The sequence below is a fragment of the Pantherophis guttatus genome, chromosome 17 (genome assembly GCF_059756535.1).
Source record: "Pantherophis guttatus breed Tessera chromosome 17, ASM5975653v1, whole genome shotgun sequence".
Classification (NCBI taxonomy): Eukaryota; Metazoa; Chordata; class Lepidosauria; order Squamata; family Colubridae; genus Pantherophis; species Pantherophis guttatus.
The window spans coordinates 9370496-9390746 of record NC_142079.1 but is presented as its reverse complement, the minus strand read 5'-3'; the positions used below and the strand labels follow the sequence as shown (position 1 = coordinate 9390746).

Below are 20251 nucleotides of genomic sequence, written 5' to 3'. Positions count from 1 at the left end.
GAACGGGAGAAGATTTTTTTTTTTACTTTGGAATGAGTGCGGAATCAATTTTGGAGTTCTTGTTCCAGTTAACCTCACTGGTGGGCTACAACCAGTTCTGTGAGAGAGCGCTTTGCTCACACGCGCGCCTAATGCGTTGGCACGCAGCGTTCAAAATGCAGCGATTTGAAGCTCAGCTACTTACCTTCTAAGGCAGCCCCAGTAAGTAGAATGGCGGAGGCGTGGAAATCAGCTGTACCGCGCGAATCAGCTGAGCCAGAAAGAAGAAAATATAGGACAGGATATGGCGGGGGATGGTGGGTGGGGCCAGCTGATCGTCGGAACTACCGATTCGTCTTAACCGGCCCGAAGCAGCAGCAGCCCACCACTGCTTCACCTCCTTGGAACATACAGGGAGACCAATGAAATGATCTTGAAGAAGTGTCTACCCAACCTTTTCTGAAGACCTCCAGAGATAAAGAACCTACAACTTCCATGGGTTGACTGTCAGTTTGCTGACTTAAGGTGCGTTTGATCATGAATGGAACTCCCGATAATTATTTTGAGGGGAAAGTAACTCTTAGCGAATGCAAAGATTTGACTCCTTTAAACAGTTTTGGTCTCGTCGCTTTTAGCACTCGGGCAAGTTCTGTGGTGGTTGGAGAGAAGATTGACAGCACGGAATTTGATTTACTGTATGCTTAATCCACGCTACTCTGTGCTGTTCAGAGATGGAGCCAGGCAAACATTTGTTCTCGGTTTTATGGATGGCTCGGTAAACATTTATGAGCGATGATGATTTGCGACGGAATTCAGTAAACCTTGGTGAAGCTAAGTGGTTTTAGTTGCTTCATATAGCCTCTTGAAGTGGGGAAAGATCTTTATTTATAAACTGAATAAGATTGATCTCTATCGGAGGTGGGAGAGGGATGCTTTAGTACCTAAATACGCCCATGTTCATTCCTGCTGATTGGAATTTTTTTTTTTAAGGCAGGATGCAATTCAATATTGGCGAACAGGTCAAGAGAATATTGTGTAAGGTTTGTTGTGAAACAGCACATTTATTAACAAAGATGGGGACAAAATATTACTTCTCCCTGTTTCATGCGGGCAAGGAGCCCACTAGAAGATAATTTTTTGTAATCAGGGCTGAACTGTGGGGTCCTTGGAGTTCTCTGAGCTTGGTGGTTTTCTTATAGACATTTCAGCTAACATCATCAGTGCTAGAAGAGAGGGAGGTTTGCAGAGAGGAGAAGGAGGAGGAGAAGGACTGGGAGCTTTGGTACTCTCTAAGCTTGATTGCTTTTTTGGACACTTTCATTACCCAACTAGGTGACATCATCAATGCTAGATGGCAGTGGGGTTTGCGGAGTGGACGAAGGAGGTGCGCGTGAAGAGCAGCTGGCTGGTGCGCATGCGTATGCCAGAAACCCAAAGACCAGCTGGCTGGCGCACACATGCGTACCAGCCAGGGGTGAAATGCTCCAGGATCGGACCGGATTGCCCGAACTGGTAGCGATTTTTCCTTGTGGTTCGGCGAGTTTTAACCAGGAAGTAATGTTTTTTAACCTTCTGTGCATGCACAGAAAATTTTACACATGCGCAGAAGGTGTGCGTGCAGTGCATACACTTCCAAACCGGTAAGGAAGGTAAGTAGATTTCACCCCTGGTACCGGCCCGCTAGTTTTCGGGTTTCCGATGCTCCAGTGCGCACATATGCACACAGATGCACGCATGTTCCGGTTTGGGCACCCAGTGCCGAAAAGATTTGCCATCCCTGTCCTAGAGAATGGTTGTTGCAGTTCTTAACACTGTGTGTTGTAAATGAGCCGAGGTGGCGCAGTGGTTAGAGTGCTGTACTACAGCTACTTCAGCTGACTGCTAGTTCACCAGATCAGCAGATCAAATCTCACCGGCTCAAGGTTGACTCAGCCTTCCATCCTTCCGAGGTGGGTAAAATGAGGACCCAGATTGTTAGGGGGGCGATATGCTATTTAGTATACTATCGATTGTTGTAAGCCGCCCAGAGTGGGCAGCATAGAATTATTATTATTATTATTATTATTATTATTATTATTATTATTATTATTATTATTATTATTATTATTATTGTCGTGTGTTGTCCCGATTGTAATTGGAGCCCTTGGAGCAATACCCAAAGGGCTACCCCGCTATTTAGAAATTCTAAATTTGCCGGACTTGAACATTTTGACTCTACATAAAAAACACCTTACTCGGAACAGCTTACATCCTCCGACGATACCTTAACAGTTCCTAGGTCCTTGGTTAGGACTCGAGCTGCTGAGCTATTAACCAGCCTCAAAGGCTGTGAATCTCACTAAAAATTTAATAATAATAATAATAATAATAATAATAATAATAATAATAATAATAATAATAATAATAATAATAATCTCCTGTTTTTTCTGTTGAAATTAAAAAAATAACTCCAGATCATTTTCCACCCTCCTAAATGGGCACTGAGTTGGGGAAATATTCCCCTCTCTATTATTTTTTTTTTTCCACCGAGACATTTCCTCTCTCTTCAATCTCTCCTTGGCTGAACTCTTTGTTTCGCAGATTACTTTGGGGTGCGACTGTGGGTGTGGGTGTCTACCTTAAACAAAAACCCTGTCCCTGATCCTTTCCACCCCCCCACCCCCATTTCTTTCTTCTGACATCAGCACACTGTGACTGTCTGTCTGTGTCTGCATTGAAACTGCCACCTTTTGTTCGCTGCTTTTCATTGGTGTGGGATTGTTGATAATCGGCCAAATTAGAGGAGGAATGGAGAGCAAAGGCCATTGAAGCAAAGAAACAGCTCCGGTTGGAGCAGAGGAGAGAGGCTTAGCTTGGATACTGGAATTTGCTGGACTCCGCAAGGAGACAGTTGCAGAAGAATATGTAATAATTACTTCCTTAATAGCTCACTCAGCACCCGGGCTTAAAACGGAGGCTCTGGAGAAACAAAACAGAGCTGATGGTTATCACCCAGAGGAGTCCCTACAGATGACAACAAAAGGCAAAAGACCAATTTTAAGTTCTGAAGATGTTTATGATAATGTAGTAGTGGTGGTGGGGGGGACCCAATATAGAAAGCCAATTTGGTCTAGTTAGTTAAGGCACCTGGCTAGAAAGCAGGAGACCCATCAGTTCTAGTCCTACTTTAGCCATGAAAACCAGCTGGGTGAGTTTTAGTCAATAACCAGGAGATGGTGAATTCTAGTCTTGCTTAGTTGTGAAAGCCGACTGGGTGACTTTGGGCCAGTCACCAGGAATTGGTGAGTTCTAGTCTTGTTTAGTTGTGAAAGCCAACTAGGTGACTTTGGGGCAATCACCAGGAGATGGTGACTTCTAGTCTTGCTTAGTCATTAAAGCCAACTCAGTGACTTTGGGCCAGTCACCAGGAGATGTTGAGTTCTAGTTTTGCTTAGTTATGAAAGCTGACTGGGTGTCTTTGGGCCAATCACCAGGAGATGGTGACTTCTAGCCTTGCTCAGTTGTGAAAGCCGACTCAATGACTTTGGGCCAGTTCCTCCCTCTCAACCTTGTGAAAGCCAACTCAGTAACTTTGGGCCAATCACCAGGAGATGGTGACTTCTAGTCTTGCTTTGTTATGAAAGCTGACTGAGTGACTTTGGGCCAGTCACCAGGAGATGGTGACTTCTAGCCTTGCTTAGTTATGAAAGCCTCTGGGTGACTTTGGGGCAATCACCAGGAGATGTTGAGTTCTAGTCTTGCTTAGTCATGAAAGCCAACTGGGTGACTTTGGGGCAATCACCAGGAGATGGTGACTTCTAGTCTTGCTTTGTTATGAAAGCCGACTGAGTGACTTTGGGCCAGTCACCAGGAGATGGTGACTTCTAGTCTTGCTTAGTTATGAAATCTGACTAGGTGACTTTGGGCCAGTTCCTCCCTCTCAACCTAACCCAACTGACACGGTTGTTGTGAGGTAAATGGGAAGAGGAAGATGTGTTTGATATGTTCACCGACTGGAGTTGTTCGTGAAAATAATAGGGGGGAAAAATGTGGAGAACAGAAGTTAAAAACCTTTTGGGTCCTTCAATACCACTTGTCTCCGATTTTCATTCTTGTTAGGATGGGGCAGGTTGGAGAAACTAATTTATATATATAAAAAAAGAAAGAAATCTAGAATAAATTCCAACCAGAATCTCTTTATGCATCCCTTTTATGGATTTTCTTTTCAATCATAGCACCATCAATCTCAATGGTTTTCCTCAGTTTTATGGCGGGGAAGAGCATGAATCGGGGGATGGGAAACCCCCAATGGCCCACAGGACTGTGATTCATCTCTCTCTTTTGAGGAGTGTGAGGATGGAATATTTTTCACGGTGAGCCAATATTAAAACAGCACCATTGGGTAGATTAGAGAAAAAAGTGAAATATTAAGAGAGATCTGCTGCAAACGCTCAAGATGACTCACTTAAGGATGGGTCTGTTAGAAACCAACCTTCGCTTTGGAATTTTCTGGAAGAAGTGAGTCAAATTCCACCCAACGTCTACATACCAAGAAAAAGCCATCCAAGGGTAGAACAAAAGACACTTGAATTTCTTCTTCCTTTTTTCAGGTTGATGGAGTTTAGCCTTTGCTAACCTGGTGCCCTTCAATGCTCAAGTAAATTTATTTTTATTTTTTATTTCCAATTTATATACCGCCCTTCTCCCTGAGATCTCAGGGCGGTGTACAGCCAGAATTAAGAACATGAAATACAAATATTAAAAAACAATTAAAATATATATAAATTTGGCCCCAAAATTAAAAATCACAAACCAATTAAAACATTTTAAAATTTCAAAAAGGGCAGATTATTGCTAAATTGGGAGTTATAATAATATTATGCTAAATTAGAAGTTATCATACAATGTTATAGCAGACTGCTTTTTTTTTGAAATGTATGGTAAAAGGGGAAAGTAACAATATCAATAATATTTTTAGTAAGTAAGGGTCAGTATATAGAGGAGGGAGTAAGGAGATGGTAAAATATTATGTAATCTGTTATGAATTAGGTTTTTGGTGTGAAGAAGTCACGGGGGGGATGGGTGGCGAGGGGGGGTTAGGGAGGAGGGGGGGAAGGAAAAAAGGGGGAAAAATTTGTATTTGAAAACTTTTTCAATTAAAAAAAAAAACATTTTAAAATTTCTTCTTAAACCAGCCCAGCTTGCTGGAAAAAGTGGGTTTTAAGGGCACGGCGGAAGGCACTGGACCATTAAGTCATGGTCCCATCAACTTTGGAATCGTGAAGGTCCCATCACCATTGGAAGGTCCCCCAGTAGAGGAAGGTCGATAGAGTTGCACCGTACGGTCATAGCATTAAAATAGTGCCTCTCAGCCTCAAGAGCTTTAAGATGTGTGGACTTCAGCCCCCAGAATTCCCCAGCCAGCATGGGAATTCTCCCAGGGAATCCTGGGAATTGAAGTCCATACATTTTCAAACTTTCTCAAATTGAGATGCGCTGCTGTAAAGCATTCCAAACTCCCTTGTACTCTATAGTTTTTGTTCTTTTTCTTCTCTGTTATGCAGCTAATCTTTGGTGAAATAAAATGTCTAGAAACAACGGAGAGTAGTCTTACTAACGCCTTGCTAACTAACTTCTCTTCTTTCTTCCTCTCTCTTTTTTTCCCTCTCTCTTTCTTCACAGCTTTTTCTGCTTAAGGTTGTCTGTGGCTTCATTTCCTCTAGAGATTAATGTGTGATGTCCCAACCTTCTTAGCATAAAGGCCTTCCGAAATCTTCTTAGGTGTGTATTTTCTTCTTCTTCTTCTTCCTCAATGCACGTTTTCCAAAATTGCATGAGGGGAATGTTGCATGTCCTGGAATGCTACTTAAGATCGGCACAGATTTACCTACAGGTAGTCCTCGACTTAACGACCACAATTTGAGCCCAACATTTCTGTTGCTAAGAGAGACAGTTGTTCAGGGAATCACCTCAGCCGTTGAGTTAATAATACGGTTGTTAAGTGAATTCCCCATCGACTTTGCTAGTCAGAGGGTTGCAAAAGGGGAACACATGAACCCGGGACCAGTGGTGGGATTCAGCCAGTTCGGGAAAACTGATTGTTAAATTGCTGGCTGGCCCTGCCCTGCCCCTTCCAGGAGTCCCCACACGCCCCGTTTTGGTTCCCAGGTAAGTGCAGGGAGGCCTACTAGGCCCAAAATGGGGCATGGTGGTGTGTGTGGCGTGCCCCTCATGGCCTGTTTTGCTCCCAGGAGGCTGCAGGGAGGCCTACTAGGCCCAAAATGGGGTACGGGAAAGGCATTTTTGCTCCGAGGAGGTTGCGGGGAGGCCTACTAGGCCCAAAATGGGGTGCGGGAAAGGCATTTTTGCTCCGAGGAGGCTGCAGGGAGGCCTTCTAGGCCCAAAATGGGGTACAGGAAAGGCATTTTTGCTCCCAGGAGGCTGCAGGGAGGCCTACTAGGCCCAAAATGGGGTACGGGAAAGGCATTTTTGCTCCCAGGAGGCTGCAGGGAGGCCTACTAGGCCCAAAATGGGGTACGGGAAAGGCATTTTTGCTCCCAGGAGGCTGCAGGGAGGCCTACTAGGCCCAAATTGGGGTACGGGAAAGGCATTTTTGCTCCGAGGAAGCTGCAGGGAGGCCTACTAGGCCCAAAATGGGGTACAGGAAAGGCATTTTTGCTCCAAGGAGGCTGCAGGGAGGCCTACTAGGCCCAAATTGGGGTGCAGGGAAGGCATTTTTGCTCCGAGGAGGCTGCAGGGAGGCCTACTAGGCCCAAAATGGGGTACGGGAAAGGCATTTTTGCTCCGATGAGGCTGCAGGGAGGCCTACTAGACCCAAATTGGGGTGCGGGGAAGGCGTTTTTGCTCCCAGGGGGGTGCAGGAGGCCGAGTACTGCCTGTCACACCCTCTGGCCATGTCCACTATGGCTATGCCCACCCAGCCAGTCATTAGGGAAGAGAACCGGTTGTTAAATCATTTGAACCCCACCACTGCCCGGGACACTTCAACCGTCATAAATATGAATCAGTTGCCAAGCATCTGAAATTAGGTCAGGTGACTGTAGGGATTGTGCAACGGTCGTAAGAGTGAAAACTGGTCACAAGTCACTTTTTTTCAGTGCCGTTGTCGAACTATCGAACTATCACTAAACAAATTGTTGTAAGTCGAATGTAAATCGAAACTGTATAGAGTTTCATTGCCTAGTAATAAGGCAACACTTAAGGCCATTTTTTTTTCTTCAAATGCCACACAGCAACAACAGGTTACACACTTTAGATGGCGAGAATGGTTTCACTGTCCCATTTTCTGGCTTTTTGATGTACAGAATTCTGACACCGAAATTGGATTCCCACGAATCCTGACCAACTTTTCAGTTATAAGTTTGCAGTCCCCTTTTTTGATCAAAAAATACTTGTCTTAAATCTAGCTATATAAACTATTTGGAAGGATAGATAGTTCAGGGCAAGGGTGGGATTCAAAAACTTTAGCAACCGGTTCTCTGCCCGGTTGCTGGATGGGCGTGGCCATGGTGGGCGTGGCCTACTCGGCCTCCTGCACCATGGCGGCGGCGGGGCATTTTCACCCTCCCCACGCTCCGGAGGCTTTCCTCGAGCTTTCGGGAGGGTGAAAACGGCCTCCCCTGGGATCCAGAGGCCAGAAACGGACCCGTTTCCAGACTTCCGGAACTTCCGGGAGGCCCGTTTTTCACCCTCCCAGAGCCTCTGTGTGGGTCCTGCACTTACCTGACATCCAAAACGGGCCGTGTGGAGGCTCCTGGGAGAGGCGGGGTGGGCAGAGCCAGCCAATTCATGCTACTACCGGTTCGGCGAACCAGATGTAAATGTAGCATCCGATTTGCCCGAACCGATCCGAACCGGCTGAATCCCACCCCTGGTTCAGGGATAAGACGTATGGAAGAAAATTGAAAGCTTTTATATAGCGAAGCTGGCTTTGCTCCAAATTTTGAAGGTGTTAAATGTATAAATAGCACAGTGTAACCAGCAGATTTAACTAGAATTCTTCTAAGTAGATTTGTAGCTGACATTTCCTAGTCTCTTCATTTAGTTACTAATGATGAAGCAGATAAGAACTGAGTTAGTTGTACCTGGATGAATAACCAGAAAATAATTAGTGGAGACGGTGCAGAAATGCCTCATCCATCTTTCCAAGAAGAGTTTAGTACGTTTCTTTCCCAAATGAACAACTGTTATAACAGCCATCCTTTAAATAGCTTCTCATCACGCTCGCTTCACAGGAGACTTCCAAAGAGAGTTAAATAACGGGAGGGAATGAATGAGCGAGTAACTTTACTCCACTCAGTGAGCGTTGAAAGAGAGGGGAGATTTGAACCAGGGTCTACTCAGCACTTGATTTTACAGGTAGTTCTCGACTTATGACCACAATTGAGCCCCAAATTTCTGCCGCTAAGCGAGACATTTCTTAAGTGAGTTTTGCCCCATTGTCTGGCCTTCCTTGCCACGATTGTTAAGTCAATCACTGCAGTTGTTAACTTAGTAACACGCAGAGGTGGTATTTAGCCGGTTCTATCCAGTTCGGGCGAATCGATAGCGGCAGCTGCGGGAGGCACCGCCCCCCCCACCTGGACGTCATCACGTCCCATTAATGCACCTTTTTGACGCTCTGCATGTGCACTCACATTTGCGAATCGGTAGCGAAAGTAAGTGAATACTAACCCTGGTAAGATGGTTGTTAAGTGAATCTGGCTTCCCCATTGACTTTGCCCATCAGAAGGTCGCAAAAGGGGGATCTTGTGACCCCCTGGGACACTGCCACCATCATAAATATGAGTCAGTTGCCAAGCGTCTGAATTTTGATCACGTGACTGTGGGAATTCTGCAATGGTTGTAAGTGCGAAACATGGTTCTAAAGTCACTTTTTGCAGTGCTGTTCTAACTTTGAATGGTCACCAAATGAATGGTTGTAAGTCGAGGACTGCCTGTAATTCAACCACTCGGCTGTCTTGATTCTTGGGAGAATTTTACTCCTGTGGAGCCAACTTTAACCCAACTCAGGCCTTTCATGAAGCTGTGTACTTGTGTGGAGTGGCCTGTGAGAATGGCCTTGGTACACAGAAGGAAGAGCTGCAGATTGGACAGCAGTCAGATCAGAGGCAGCCGAGCCCTTTGCACACGTTCCCGACCATAGCAAAAAGATCTTGAATTGATCTTTCATTTACTGTAATGGCATGCAAGCATGGAAACATGTTCATCCTTTCTTCGGTCTGTCAATTGCATTTCGCTGTTCGTCTCTGAAGCACTTCCACCACGTGGTGTGAAGTGTTCCACTTCGGGTTGGTTAGCATATCTTAGATTCTATAATTAAAACTTGGAAATATTTTTGAATTGCCTCGTTGTGGGGCTTCATCTACGTCAGAGGTGTCCAACATTGGCAACTTTTCAAGACCTGTGGATTTCAAACTCCCAGAATTCTTTTGTTTCATTTTATGTCCTTCCTTGCCATGGGTGTTAAGTGAATCACTGCAATTGTTAAGTCAGTAACACAGTTGTTAAGTGAATCTGGCTTCCCCATGGACTGTGCATGTCAGAAAGTCACAAAAGGGGATCATGTGACTCTGGGACAGTCATAAATATGAGCCAGTTGCCAAGCAGGGATGCTGCAATGGTCATAAGTGTGAAAAACGGTCCCTAAGACCTTTTTTTCCGGTGCCGTTGTAAACTTTGAATGGTCACTAAAAAAATGGTTGTAAGTTGAGTTGAAGTGTTGTGGCTGTTGGCCACCGGCACCTCCAGCAGCCGAAGCAGAGGAGAAGGAGGTGTGGGAGTCAGAGTCAGCATCAAGGCAACCTGAGAGCACTGAGGGGGAAGAGCGAATGGAGCTGTCAGAGAGAGAGAGGTGGAGACTGGGCCGTCCGTCAGCCCTCAGATGGAGAGTCAACAGCCCCCAGGTCTGGAGGGGGCTGATGATGATGAGGAGGAACAGCTGGGTCCAGTGCCTGACACACAGATGGGCAAAAGGCACAAGAGAGGAGAGCAGTGGAAATCTATGGGCCGGTCCTCGGGATGGAAGAGCCACCGCTGCTAGCGAGGTCCCACTCTAGCTCTGGGGATAAAAGGCAAGGGGCGGAGATGAATAGATGTGACAGACAACTATTCATCTCCTTGCCGGACAGACTTATTAGCCTGCATTGAGAGAGAAACTTTTTGCCGGGGCTGCCGGCGCTCCTAATAAAGGAATCTTTGAGTTAACTTCAAAGGGTTTGTCGTGTTTGGGGAGCTGGGTCAGAACGTGAAGTCCACAAAGTTGCCAAGGTTGGACACTGCCGATCTCCCTTTTACTCCTGACCCGTGTCAGCCTAATTTTTGTCCTTTGCCCTATCAGTGACCAAGCCAGACCTTTTGAGCCCAACCATGGATGACTATGATATCCGATCCGCCGCGAGCATCTTGGCCTCTGTGAAGGAGCAAGAGGCTCGCTTTGAGCGTCTCACCCGAGCGCTGGAAGAGGAACGCCGCAATGTCTCCCTGCAACTCGAGCGGGCCAACCAGCCCTCGGATCGCATAAACGTCTGCAACATTGGCAGTGGGCAGCCCCTAGCGACTGCTTGGCAGCAGCTGGTTCTGCAGGTAAAGGGCCTGCCCTTCTTCTCCTTTGACCCCCCCGCATAACGCCAGATTTGCATATCTGTGAATAGTTAAAAACGGTGTGGTCTTTCCCCATGTGTCACCCAAAGAGTTGTTTTTTCTTTCCATCATTTGCATCAGCATCAGCATTTAATGAGTCTGGGCAACTGAATGGACTTAGCAGAGCGTTTTAATGGCCGGATGCCTTTCTTGTTACCAATGCAGAGTTTTGTTCAGCAGATATATTCTCATTGTGCCCAGAGAGAGAGAAATATCTGGAAATTTCTTTCAGATTTTTCTAGCTGGCCCCTTTGAGCCTCCTTGAGGATAGATGGGAAAACAAGGATGCTGCAGACAATCATCATCATCTTCATTTAACGACCCCATAATCCCTCTCATGTGTGGGAAAGTAGGAGGGGGGATTTAGTAGAGGGGTGGTCTTTAGACATAATAGCACTCTTCCTGTCGGTCAAGGTCAGGCCGATCCTGCATCTGGAGAAGGAGTGATTGGAGTGATGTCTCGAGATAGGAGGGTGATTGGAGCATGTGATCGACTGAGGACTGAGGGGATGGTTTTGGGGGTTTTTGATTCACTGAGGGAAAACCCGGACCTCTCAGATTCAGGTTTTCCCAGATGTGCCAATTTACCTATTCTAGTAAATAGAACTTTGAAAAATGTTTGCTTCAAAGTTTTTACTTGGAGTTGGGGTTTTTTTATGGGACGCTGACAGTCTGGGCAACTGAATGGAGCTAGTAGAGTATTTTAATGGCCGGATGCCCTTCCTGTTGTCGGTGCGGAGCTTTGTTCAGCAGATTATATTCTCATTGTGCTTTGCTCGCGCCCGCCCACCCGCACAGATCACCTATGATGACATCCAGGTCAGTGAGCGGAGCCTCCTGCCGGTTTTACTACCGGTTCTTGCGAACCGGTCCAAACCGGGGGCAACCCACCACTGAACTGGGGAAGAATGTATCGATAAGAACTGACAATAAGGAATGGTTGGTTGTTCCAGAGCAGGGGGTGTCAAATTCGATTTCACTGGGATTGTGTTTGACCGCGTGGGGGTGTGGACAGGGTGGGTGTGGCCCAGGGGTGGGTTCTACTTACCATTACTACCAGTTCGCAATGGGGCCGTGCGCACTTTTCTGCGCATGCACAGAAGCATTCTGATGACGTCGGGGTTGGTGGGCGGAGCCTCCCTCCAGTTTTACTACCGGTTCTATAGAACCGGTCTGAACCGGGGGCAACCCAGCACTGGTGTGGCCGGCTTGATGTCACCCGTGTCGGGGGCGCCTGTGGCAGCCCGAGCACTCTGCCAGCGAAAACAGGCTCCTGAGCTCCGTTTTCAGCTGCGACGGCCTCTTGCAACCCTCTGCCAGCGAAAACAGAAGGCCATGTGCAGCCCTCTCGAGCTCTGTTTTTGCTGGCAGAGGCACCGTGGGCCGGTCCTTTGTTGTTTCCAGGGTGGCCCCGCAGGCCAGATCTAAGCACCCCATGGGCTAGATCCAGTGGTGGGATTCAGCCGGTTCTGTCCGGTTTGAGCAAACCGGTAGTGGCGACTGTGGGAGGCTCTGCCCACCCACCCAGACATAATGCACAAGGCGGTGTTTGCGACTGAAGCGAGCGCATGGGCACGCTCATATTTGCGAATCAGTAAGGAAGGTAAGTGAATCCCACCTCTGGCTGGATCCGGCCCCCAGGCCTTGAGTTGTGACACCCTTGTTCCAGAGCATGGTTGCCCAGCTAGCGTGCCATTAAAATGACCCACTTCTATGTCTTCTACAAGGGAGCGCTATTTTTGCAATTTGGTGCCTGCACAATTTCAAGAATTTCCAATACATCTGAAGGTCCCTAAGGATGGGGAGGAGGGGACGTGGGGAGGAGAAACTGCCTAGTAATCCACTTGTCTGTCTCTTGAGATGTTCAGGTGAGACACGTCTTCATATCCCCTTGTTAGAGGAAGTACGCTAAGGTGGAACAATTTCTTGATTTTGCTCCTTTATATGGCTACTGCTCCTACTACCCTGTTTCCCCCAAAATAAGACATCCTCTGATAATAAGCCCAATTGGGCTTTTGAGCACATGGCAATAAGGCCAAGCGCTTATTTCATGGTTCAAAAAAATATAAGTCAGGGTCTTATTTTCGGGGAAACACGTAATCTATCTATCTATCTATCTATCTATCTATCTATCTATCTATCTATCTATCTATCAATCTATCTCTATCTATCATCTATCTATCTATCTATCTATCTATCTATCTATCTATCTATATCTATCTATCTATCTAACTATCTATCTCTATCTCTATCTATCTATCTATCTATCTATCTATCTATCTACCTATCTATCTACCTATCATCTATCTATCTATCTATCTATCTATCTATCTATCTATCTATCTATCTATCTATCTATCTATCTATCTACCTATCATCCATCCATCTATCCATTTATCTATATGTACCTATCATCCATCCATCCATCCATCCATCCATCCATCCATCCATCCATCCATCCATCCATCTATCTATCTATCTATCTATCTATCTATCTATCTATCTATCTATCTATCTATCTATCTATCCTGCTTTCCCCAAAATAAAGACATCCCCTGATAATAAGCCCAATTGGGCTTTTGAGTGCATGGCAATAAGGCCAAGCACTTATTTCAGGGTTCAAAAAAATATAAGACAGGGTCTTATTTTCGGGGAAACACGGTATTCTCTGCAACATTTCATTGCAAAGAATTAATTTCTCCTTTAGTTTTTTCAAGCTAAGCCTTGCTGGTTAATGTATCACGCTGTTTTCCCATCCTTTTCTGGTTTTGTAACAAAGCTCTTATCTCTTGTTTAAATTACTCTACCTGTGTTGTTAAACCTCCCCGCAAATTCCCGATAGAGTGCAGTGTGTAAATATCGTAAAGAGTCGTGTAATTTTTTTCTTCGCTTCAGGCATATGGAGTCATTGCTTTAGGAAATGGAAATTGAAGCAGGCCAAATCAAATTTCATTGTCTCCAGCTTCGGAATTAACCTAATATACTGGTCTTCCTGGGGAAAAAAAAACAATCTCTCTGTATTTATTATTCCTTCTCGGCTAGTTATAAATCTATTTTCTCCATCTGTTGAGAAATGTTATGCTCGAAAGGTAGCTGAGTTTGCAATGGATTTTTACATTTTTTTTGTGCTTTTTTTGGGTGTGTGGGTGTGTATGTGTGAGCGAAAGGGAAGTCCGCAATATATTGATTTCTGTTCCACCAGCAAGCAGAGTGACCTGAATCTTTCTCAAGCTAAGCAAAAGACCTGAATTTTAACAAGCCGCCGGTGTTTACTTAGGCTAAACAAACTCCGTTTCACACACCCAGCAGATTCTGGGTAGCCGTGGATCAAAATGCTAATGGCTATGTGTCACCCTGGACATCTGTTACATCTTTTTTAAAAACTCTAAAAATCTGACCTTGGAGCTAGGAAATAGATCTAGATAGATAGATAGATAGATAGATAGATAGATAGATAGATAGATAGATAGATAGATAGATAGATAGATAGATGATAGATAGAGATAGATAATGATAGATATGTATCTGTATCTCTGTATCTACATCTGTCTGTCCGTCCGTCCGTCCATCCATATCATCTATGTATGTATGTATGTATGTATGTATGTATCTATCTATCTATCTATCTATCTATCTATCTATCTATCTATCTATCTATCTTTCCATATCCATCCATCCATATCATCCATCTATCTCTCTTCTCTCTCTCTCTCCCTCCCTCTCTCCATCTCTCTCTCTCTATCCATCCATCCATCCATCCATCCATCCATCCATCCATCCATCCATCATCTATTTCTCTCTCTCTCCCTCCCTCCCGCTCCCTCCCTCCCTCCATCTCTCTCTCTCTCTCTCTCTCTCTCTCTCTCTCTCTCTCTCTCTCTATCTATCTATCTATCTACCTACCTACCTACCTACCTACCTACCTACCTACCTACCTACCTACCTACCTATGTCTTTGGTTAATCGGGTTTTCTCCCGCGTAAAATTGGAAGTGTCTTGGCGATGTTTCAATGAAGTCTTATTCGTCATCTTCAGGCTGGTGTTTTCGGCTTCGTGAAACACCAGCCTGAAGATGATGAATGAGACTTCGTCGAAATGTCGCCAAGACACTTCCAATTTTACGCGGGAGAAAACCCGAATAACTAAAGACCTACATACAAACACCCGCGAAAACCTCAGAAAACATCTATCTATCTATCTATCTATCTATCTATCTATCTATCTATCTATCTATCCATCTTTCTCTCTCTCTCCCTCCCTCCCTCCCTCCCTCCCTCCATCTCTATAATCTATCTATCTATCTATCCATCCATCCATCCATCCATCCATATCATCTCTCTCTCCCCCTCCCTCCATCTCTATCATCTATCTATCCATCCATCCATCCATCCATTCATCCATCTAATCTATCTTAGTTGTCCCCTGTTTGAAACCCCGTTGGTTTCAAACCAAGAACTTTGATTCATGATCCAAGCACACTTTATAAACTATGACATAAGATTTCCAACATGAATTTCATGCTATTTTTTTTTCCACTTTGAAGGAGCTACCTCCAACCTCTGTACCTCCTTGGTTGAATGTGTAACCAAAGATGGCTTAAAATGTTGGCTAATAATTGCTAGAAGAGAGGCATTTTCTTAATGCAATTTGTACTTGCTGGATTTTCTTATATTTATCAATGTTTATCCCGCAGGACGTTCCCTGATTTAGAGACGTTTCTGTGGTGGAGTCGGAGTTTTAAATGATTAATATAATAAATCTTTGATAATGGTCCTTCAGCTACAGAATATCTTTCCCAAATCCAGCTACCCAGAGTAATCATTGTTGTTGGGCTTTTTTGCCAAAGGAGATATTTTTAATTTCCCTTGGCATTGACAATGATACTATCATCTCTTAATAATATATTTTTAATTTCAAGTTATAGGGTGGTGGTGACGTGGGGAAGATTTGGAAAATTAATCAAATGATCTGCTTTGTTTCATTCTGCTGTTTTATTTCCTACTAGTTGATAACCCGGCATTGCCTGGGTATTTATGTATTCCAATCTTTTTTTTTTTTAAAGAACCAATCCCCCTTACCAGAGGGAGCCCCCTTGTGGAGTACTGTGAAGCCGATTCCATGGCATGTCCACTGTGCTGTACAGTAGAAGCCATTTTAAGGCACAACAGGCTGTATCTTAACAGAACTTGAATCCAAAGTGCACACTATCACTGTCAAAAGTACTGTGATTTGACACTATAGATATAATTCATTCCTTTTCATTTCAGCAGCCCAGGTGTTCCAGAGTTATGCTGGAACATACCCACGCAGACAGACGTGCACACCCTCCCCCACACACCCCGAGAGGTGTTAGGGGTGTCTTACCTCCACAGTATTTTTTTTGAGAGACTAAGTCATCTGTGTACCAAGTTTGGTTGAAAGTGCTCAAGGCATTCCAGAGTTATGCTGGAACATACACACAGCCATTTATAGATAGATAGATAGATAGATAGATAGATAGATAGATAGATAGATAGATAGATAGATAGATAGATAGATAGATCGATAGATCTAGATATATAGATATAGATATATAGATATAGATATAGATGTGTACGTCCTGTGTTTAAGTGAGTTTTGCCCCGTTTTGTGACGTTTCTTGTTATGGGTGTTAAGTGAATTACTGCAGTTTAGTAACATGGGTGTTAAATGAATCTGGCTGATTTTCCTGGTAAAAAGGTTGCAAAAGGGGGAATCACATGATACCCACCCTCCCTCTCGGGACACTGCAACCGTCATAAATCTGAGTCAGATTTATGGCCATGCGTCTGAATTTTGATCACATGACCACGGGGATGCTGCAGTGGTCATAAGTGTGAAAAATGGTCATAAGTCACTTTCTCAGTGCTGTTGGAACTCTGAACGGTCAAGAAATGAACCGCTGAAGGTCAAGGACTACCGGTACAACAGTGACCGTTTAAAGTTACAACGACACTGGAAAAAGTGACTTATGACCGGTTTTTGTTTGTGACCATGGTCACGTGATTAAAATTCGGACGCTTGGCAGCTGACTCATACTTATGACCGTTGCAGTGTCCCCCTGGGTCACGTGATCCCCTTTTGCGACCTTCTTACAAGCCAAATCAACAGAGAAGCCAGATTCTCTTAACAATCATGATACTAACTTAACAACTGCAGTGATTTATTTATTTATTTATTTATTTATTTATTTATTTATTAATTAATTAATTAATTAATTAATTAATTAATTAATTAATCAAATTTCTATACCGCCCTACTCCCGAAGGACTTAGGGCGGTGAACAGCCAAGATAAAATACAGATAATACAAATATTAAAAAAAACCCTTAAAATTATTAAATATTTCGGCCGAAACACAGATTAAAACACCCAATTTATAAAATCACAAATGGATGGAAAGAAAAGGTTGTAAAATGGGGCAAAATTCAGTTAACAAATGTTTCGCTCAGCAACAGAAACGTTGGGCTCAATTGTGATCATAAAGCCGAGGACTACCTGTACAGTTGCGTAAAGGGAGGTCTATAAATAGCATGTATAAGCAAGTATATAAATAAATATTGCATATAATCAGACAAAGCCAGTTCAGATAGTCCTCAATTTACAGCCCTTCATTTAGTGACTGTTTTATCAGCACTGATAAAAGGCTGTGACTTACAGCCTTATTTTAGCCTAGTCTAGTCTAGTCTAGTCTATATTCTATTCTGTTCTGTTCTGTTCTGTTCTGTCCTGTTCTGTTCTGTTCTGTTCTGTTCTCTTCCCTTCCCTTCCCTTCCCTTCCCTTCCCTTCCCTTCCCTCCCTGTCTCTTCCCTCCCCATCTCTTCCCTCCCCTTTCCTCCCTGTCTCTTCCCTCCCCGTCTCTTCTCTTCTCTTCTCTTCTCTTCTCTTCTCTTCTCTTCTCTTCTCCTCTCTTCTCTTCTCTTCTCTTCTCTTCTCTTCTCTTCTCTTCTCTCATCTCCTCTCCTCTCCTCTCCTCTCCCCTCCCCTGCCCTCCCCTCCCCTGCCCTGCCCTCCCCTGCCCTTCTCTTCTCTTCTCCATTCTCTTCTCCATTCTCTTTTCTCTTCTTTATTCTCTTCTCTTCAATTTCTCCTCTCTTGTATTCTCTACTCGCTTTTATTTCTCTTCCCTTTCTCCTCTCCTCTCCACTCTTATTCCTATTCCTATTCCACTCTATTCTACCCTACCCTACCCAACTGAACTCTCCTCTCCTCTCTTATTCCTATTCCTATTCTACCCTACCCAGCCCAACCCAACTCTACTCTGCTCTGCTCTGCTCTGCTCTGCTCTGCTCTGCTCTACTCTTCCTATTCCTATTCCTATTCCTATTCCTATTCCTATTCCTATTCCTATTCCTATTCCTATTCCTATTCCTATTCCTATTCCTATTCCTATTCCTATTCCTATTCCTATTCCTATTCCTATTCCTATTCCTATTCCTATTCCTGACCCTCCCAGCTCTCCTCTGGCAAGCAAAGCCGGATTCATGTAACAACCATGTGACTCCCTTAAATGACAGTCATTTGCTTAATAACCATGGCAGGAAAAAAAGGTTGTAAAATCAGCCATGACTCACTTAACAACCGCCTTGCTTAAAAAAAAAACGGACATTCTGGTTCTGATGATAGTCATGAGCCGAGGACTATCTATAAGGCTAAAAAAGAAAAACTTTGCTTTAGTGGGCGAGGTGTGGTTTTGTAGCAGGCTTTGCGTCGTTGAATCCGAGACAGCCGCCTTCCCTTCCTAAAGCATCGGTCCTTGCAATTGTTACAAGAACTTGCATTAACAGTAATTAAAAACTTCATAAAAATCAATTAAGCAGGCGCGGCTTTTAAAGTTAAGCAAAAGTATCTAATAGATTGCATCTGAAGAAGTAACCAGCTAAGGACCCGAATCCAATTTTCTGGAAGCTATCCTGGCACATTATAGAATTCAGGAAACAGAGAAGTTAATACACCCAGAGCTGTGCATTCCTTTAATACTTTAGTTTCACTTAAAAGTTTTCGGTTGTAGAAAAACTGGAGGAAAACATAGTTTTTACTTAAAAGCCCCTTGGGAAGGGAATCTTTCGTCTCTATCAGCCAGTGGTGAAATTCTTCGAGGTCTGCTACTGGTTTGCTGCGCGCGCGCATCGCAGTGCGCGCCAAATGCTGTGCCGCGCGATTTCCTGGTTTCTAGCAAACATAAATCGCGCAGAACAGCTGATTGTCAGAAACTTTTTTGACGATCAGCTGTGCTGCGCGGTAGCATTTTTTTAAACTACCGGTTCGCTTGAACTGGTAGCTTTTATTACTACCGGTTTGTCTGAACCGGTAGCATAATTTTCACCCCTGCTATCAGCCCTACGTATCATCTTCGTATTTCCTGATAATCAGTCACGATCTGCTATTCGGAAATTAGTAGGGAAAGATGACAGCAAATATTGGGGGATTGTTTTTGCAAAGTCGGATAGAGGAGCCCCAGCTGTAAATACAGCTGATTATTCCCCCCTCCTCTCTCTCTCTGTCTCTCTCTTCTCCCCCCCACCCACGTCACAGGGCTGTTGTTGCGGGTTAAAGTAGCAGTAGGAAGTTGTGTTGCATACATTCAGCGCCTTGAGCTAGTTGTAAAAAACAACAACACCAAAATCAAGGCGGGCTGCAAATAAAATAAAATAAACCGCCTTTTAATCATGGGCGAAACTTGGCCTTCCATTCCACACGTGGAGAAACAAATCAGGAAAGTTTCAGAGCTTGCAAAAAGCTCTCCATTCCCATCCTCAGCTGGTCCTACTCTCATGAAAACCAGAAAGGAGACAGAGAGAGAGAGAGAGAGAGAGAGAGAGAGAGAGAGAGAGAGAGAGAAAGATAAGATTTAGGCTCGTTTCGGCTTTTTCTGCTGTCCTGCCCAGAGTGCCACGGCTACCTCTGACTGGGCTGGCATTGGCTGGAAGGCTGGTTTGCAAGCCACCAGCTGCGCCTGTCAGTTTGGGGCAGCTCCTCACCCTCCCCCCTTGCAAATAGGCAGGACTTTACTCAATCCCTACATCCTCCTCCTCCTCGGTCCCGTCCGGAAGGCCAGGACCCCTGGCCTGCAACAATCACACAACGGGGGCCCGCCTCTGGCACAAAGCAAGGCAGGGGCAGCCAAAGAAAAGGACCCCCCATCCCCTCCTCCTCCTCCTCCTCTTCTCCTTCTCCTCCCCCTCCCCTGCCTTCTCTTCCGATTGGTCCTCCCTCCCTCCCTCTCTCTCCGCTACAAACACAGAGAGAGGCAGGCAGTGAGAAGCTGAGATTGTCAAAGCACTCAGCTTTTCTCCCCGGGGCTGACCCTCCCCTCTCCTCTCCCCTCCTCTCCTTCCTCTCTTCCCCCCCCAACATTTCTCCCCTAAGACCCTGCAACTACAAACTGAATTCATTGGGGAGGAGGGAGGGAGGACTTTAAAAGGGGCGGTGGCGGAGGGCTTATTTATTTATTTATTGCAAAAAAAAAAAACAACCCCACCAACCCTACTATCCCCGTCCTCCCCGGATTGCATCCATGCCTGCCGAACTCAAACAGGTTAGTGGACCGAACGGTGGTACCCCGTCTTTTGGGTGGTTTCGATTCTTTTTCTTCTTTTTTTGGGGTGGGTGG

The 20251-nt window shown here is 44.8% G+C and overlaps 1 protein-coding gene across 17 annotated transcripts in view; it reads left to right on the top strand.

Moving 5' to 3' along the window:
* The window catches only part of ARVCF (ARVCF delta catenin family member), a 317887-nt gene that overhangs the window by 105067 nt on the left and 192569 nt on the right, over positions 1-20251 (top strand). For 6 of the 17 annotated variants that reach the window (XM_087880236.1, XM_034435811.3, XM_034435812.3 and 3 more), the window contains exons 4-5: positions 5641-5739; positions 10319-10563. The exons of 4 other annotated variants lie outside the window; for them this stretch is intronic. In XM_087880236.1, coding sequence (XP_087736362.1) covers positions 10348-10563 — 216 coding nt within the window. In that variant the 5' untranslated portion in view covers positions 5641-5739; positions 10319-10347. Of the gene's footprint in view, positions 1-5640; positions 5740-10318; positions 10564-19672; positions 20177-20251 lie in introns of those variants that run through there. 7 more of the 17 variants (XM_087880237.1, XM_087880235.1, XM_087880234.1 and 4 more) reach the window with 3 other exon arrangements.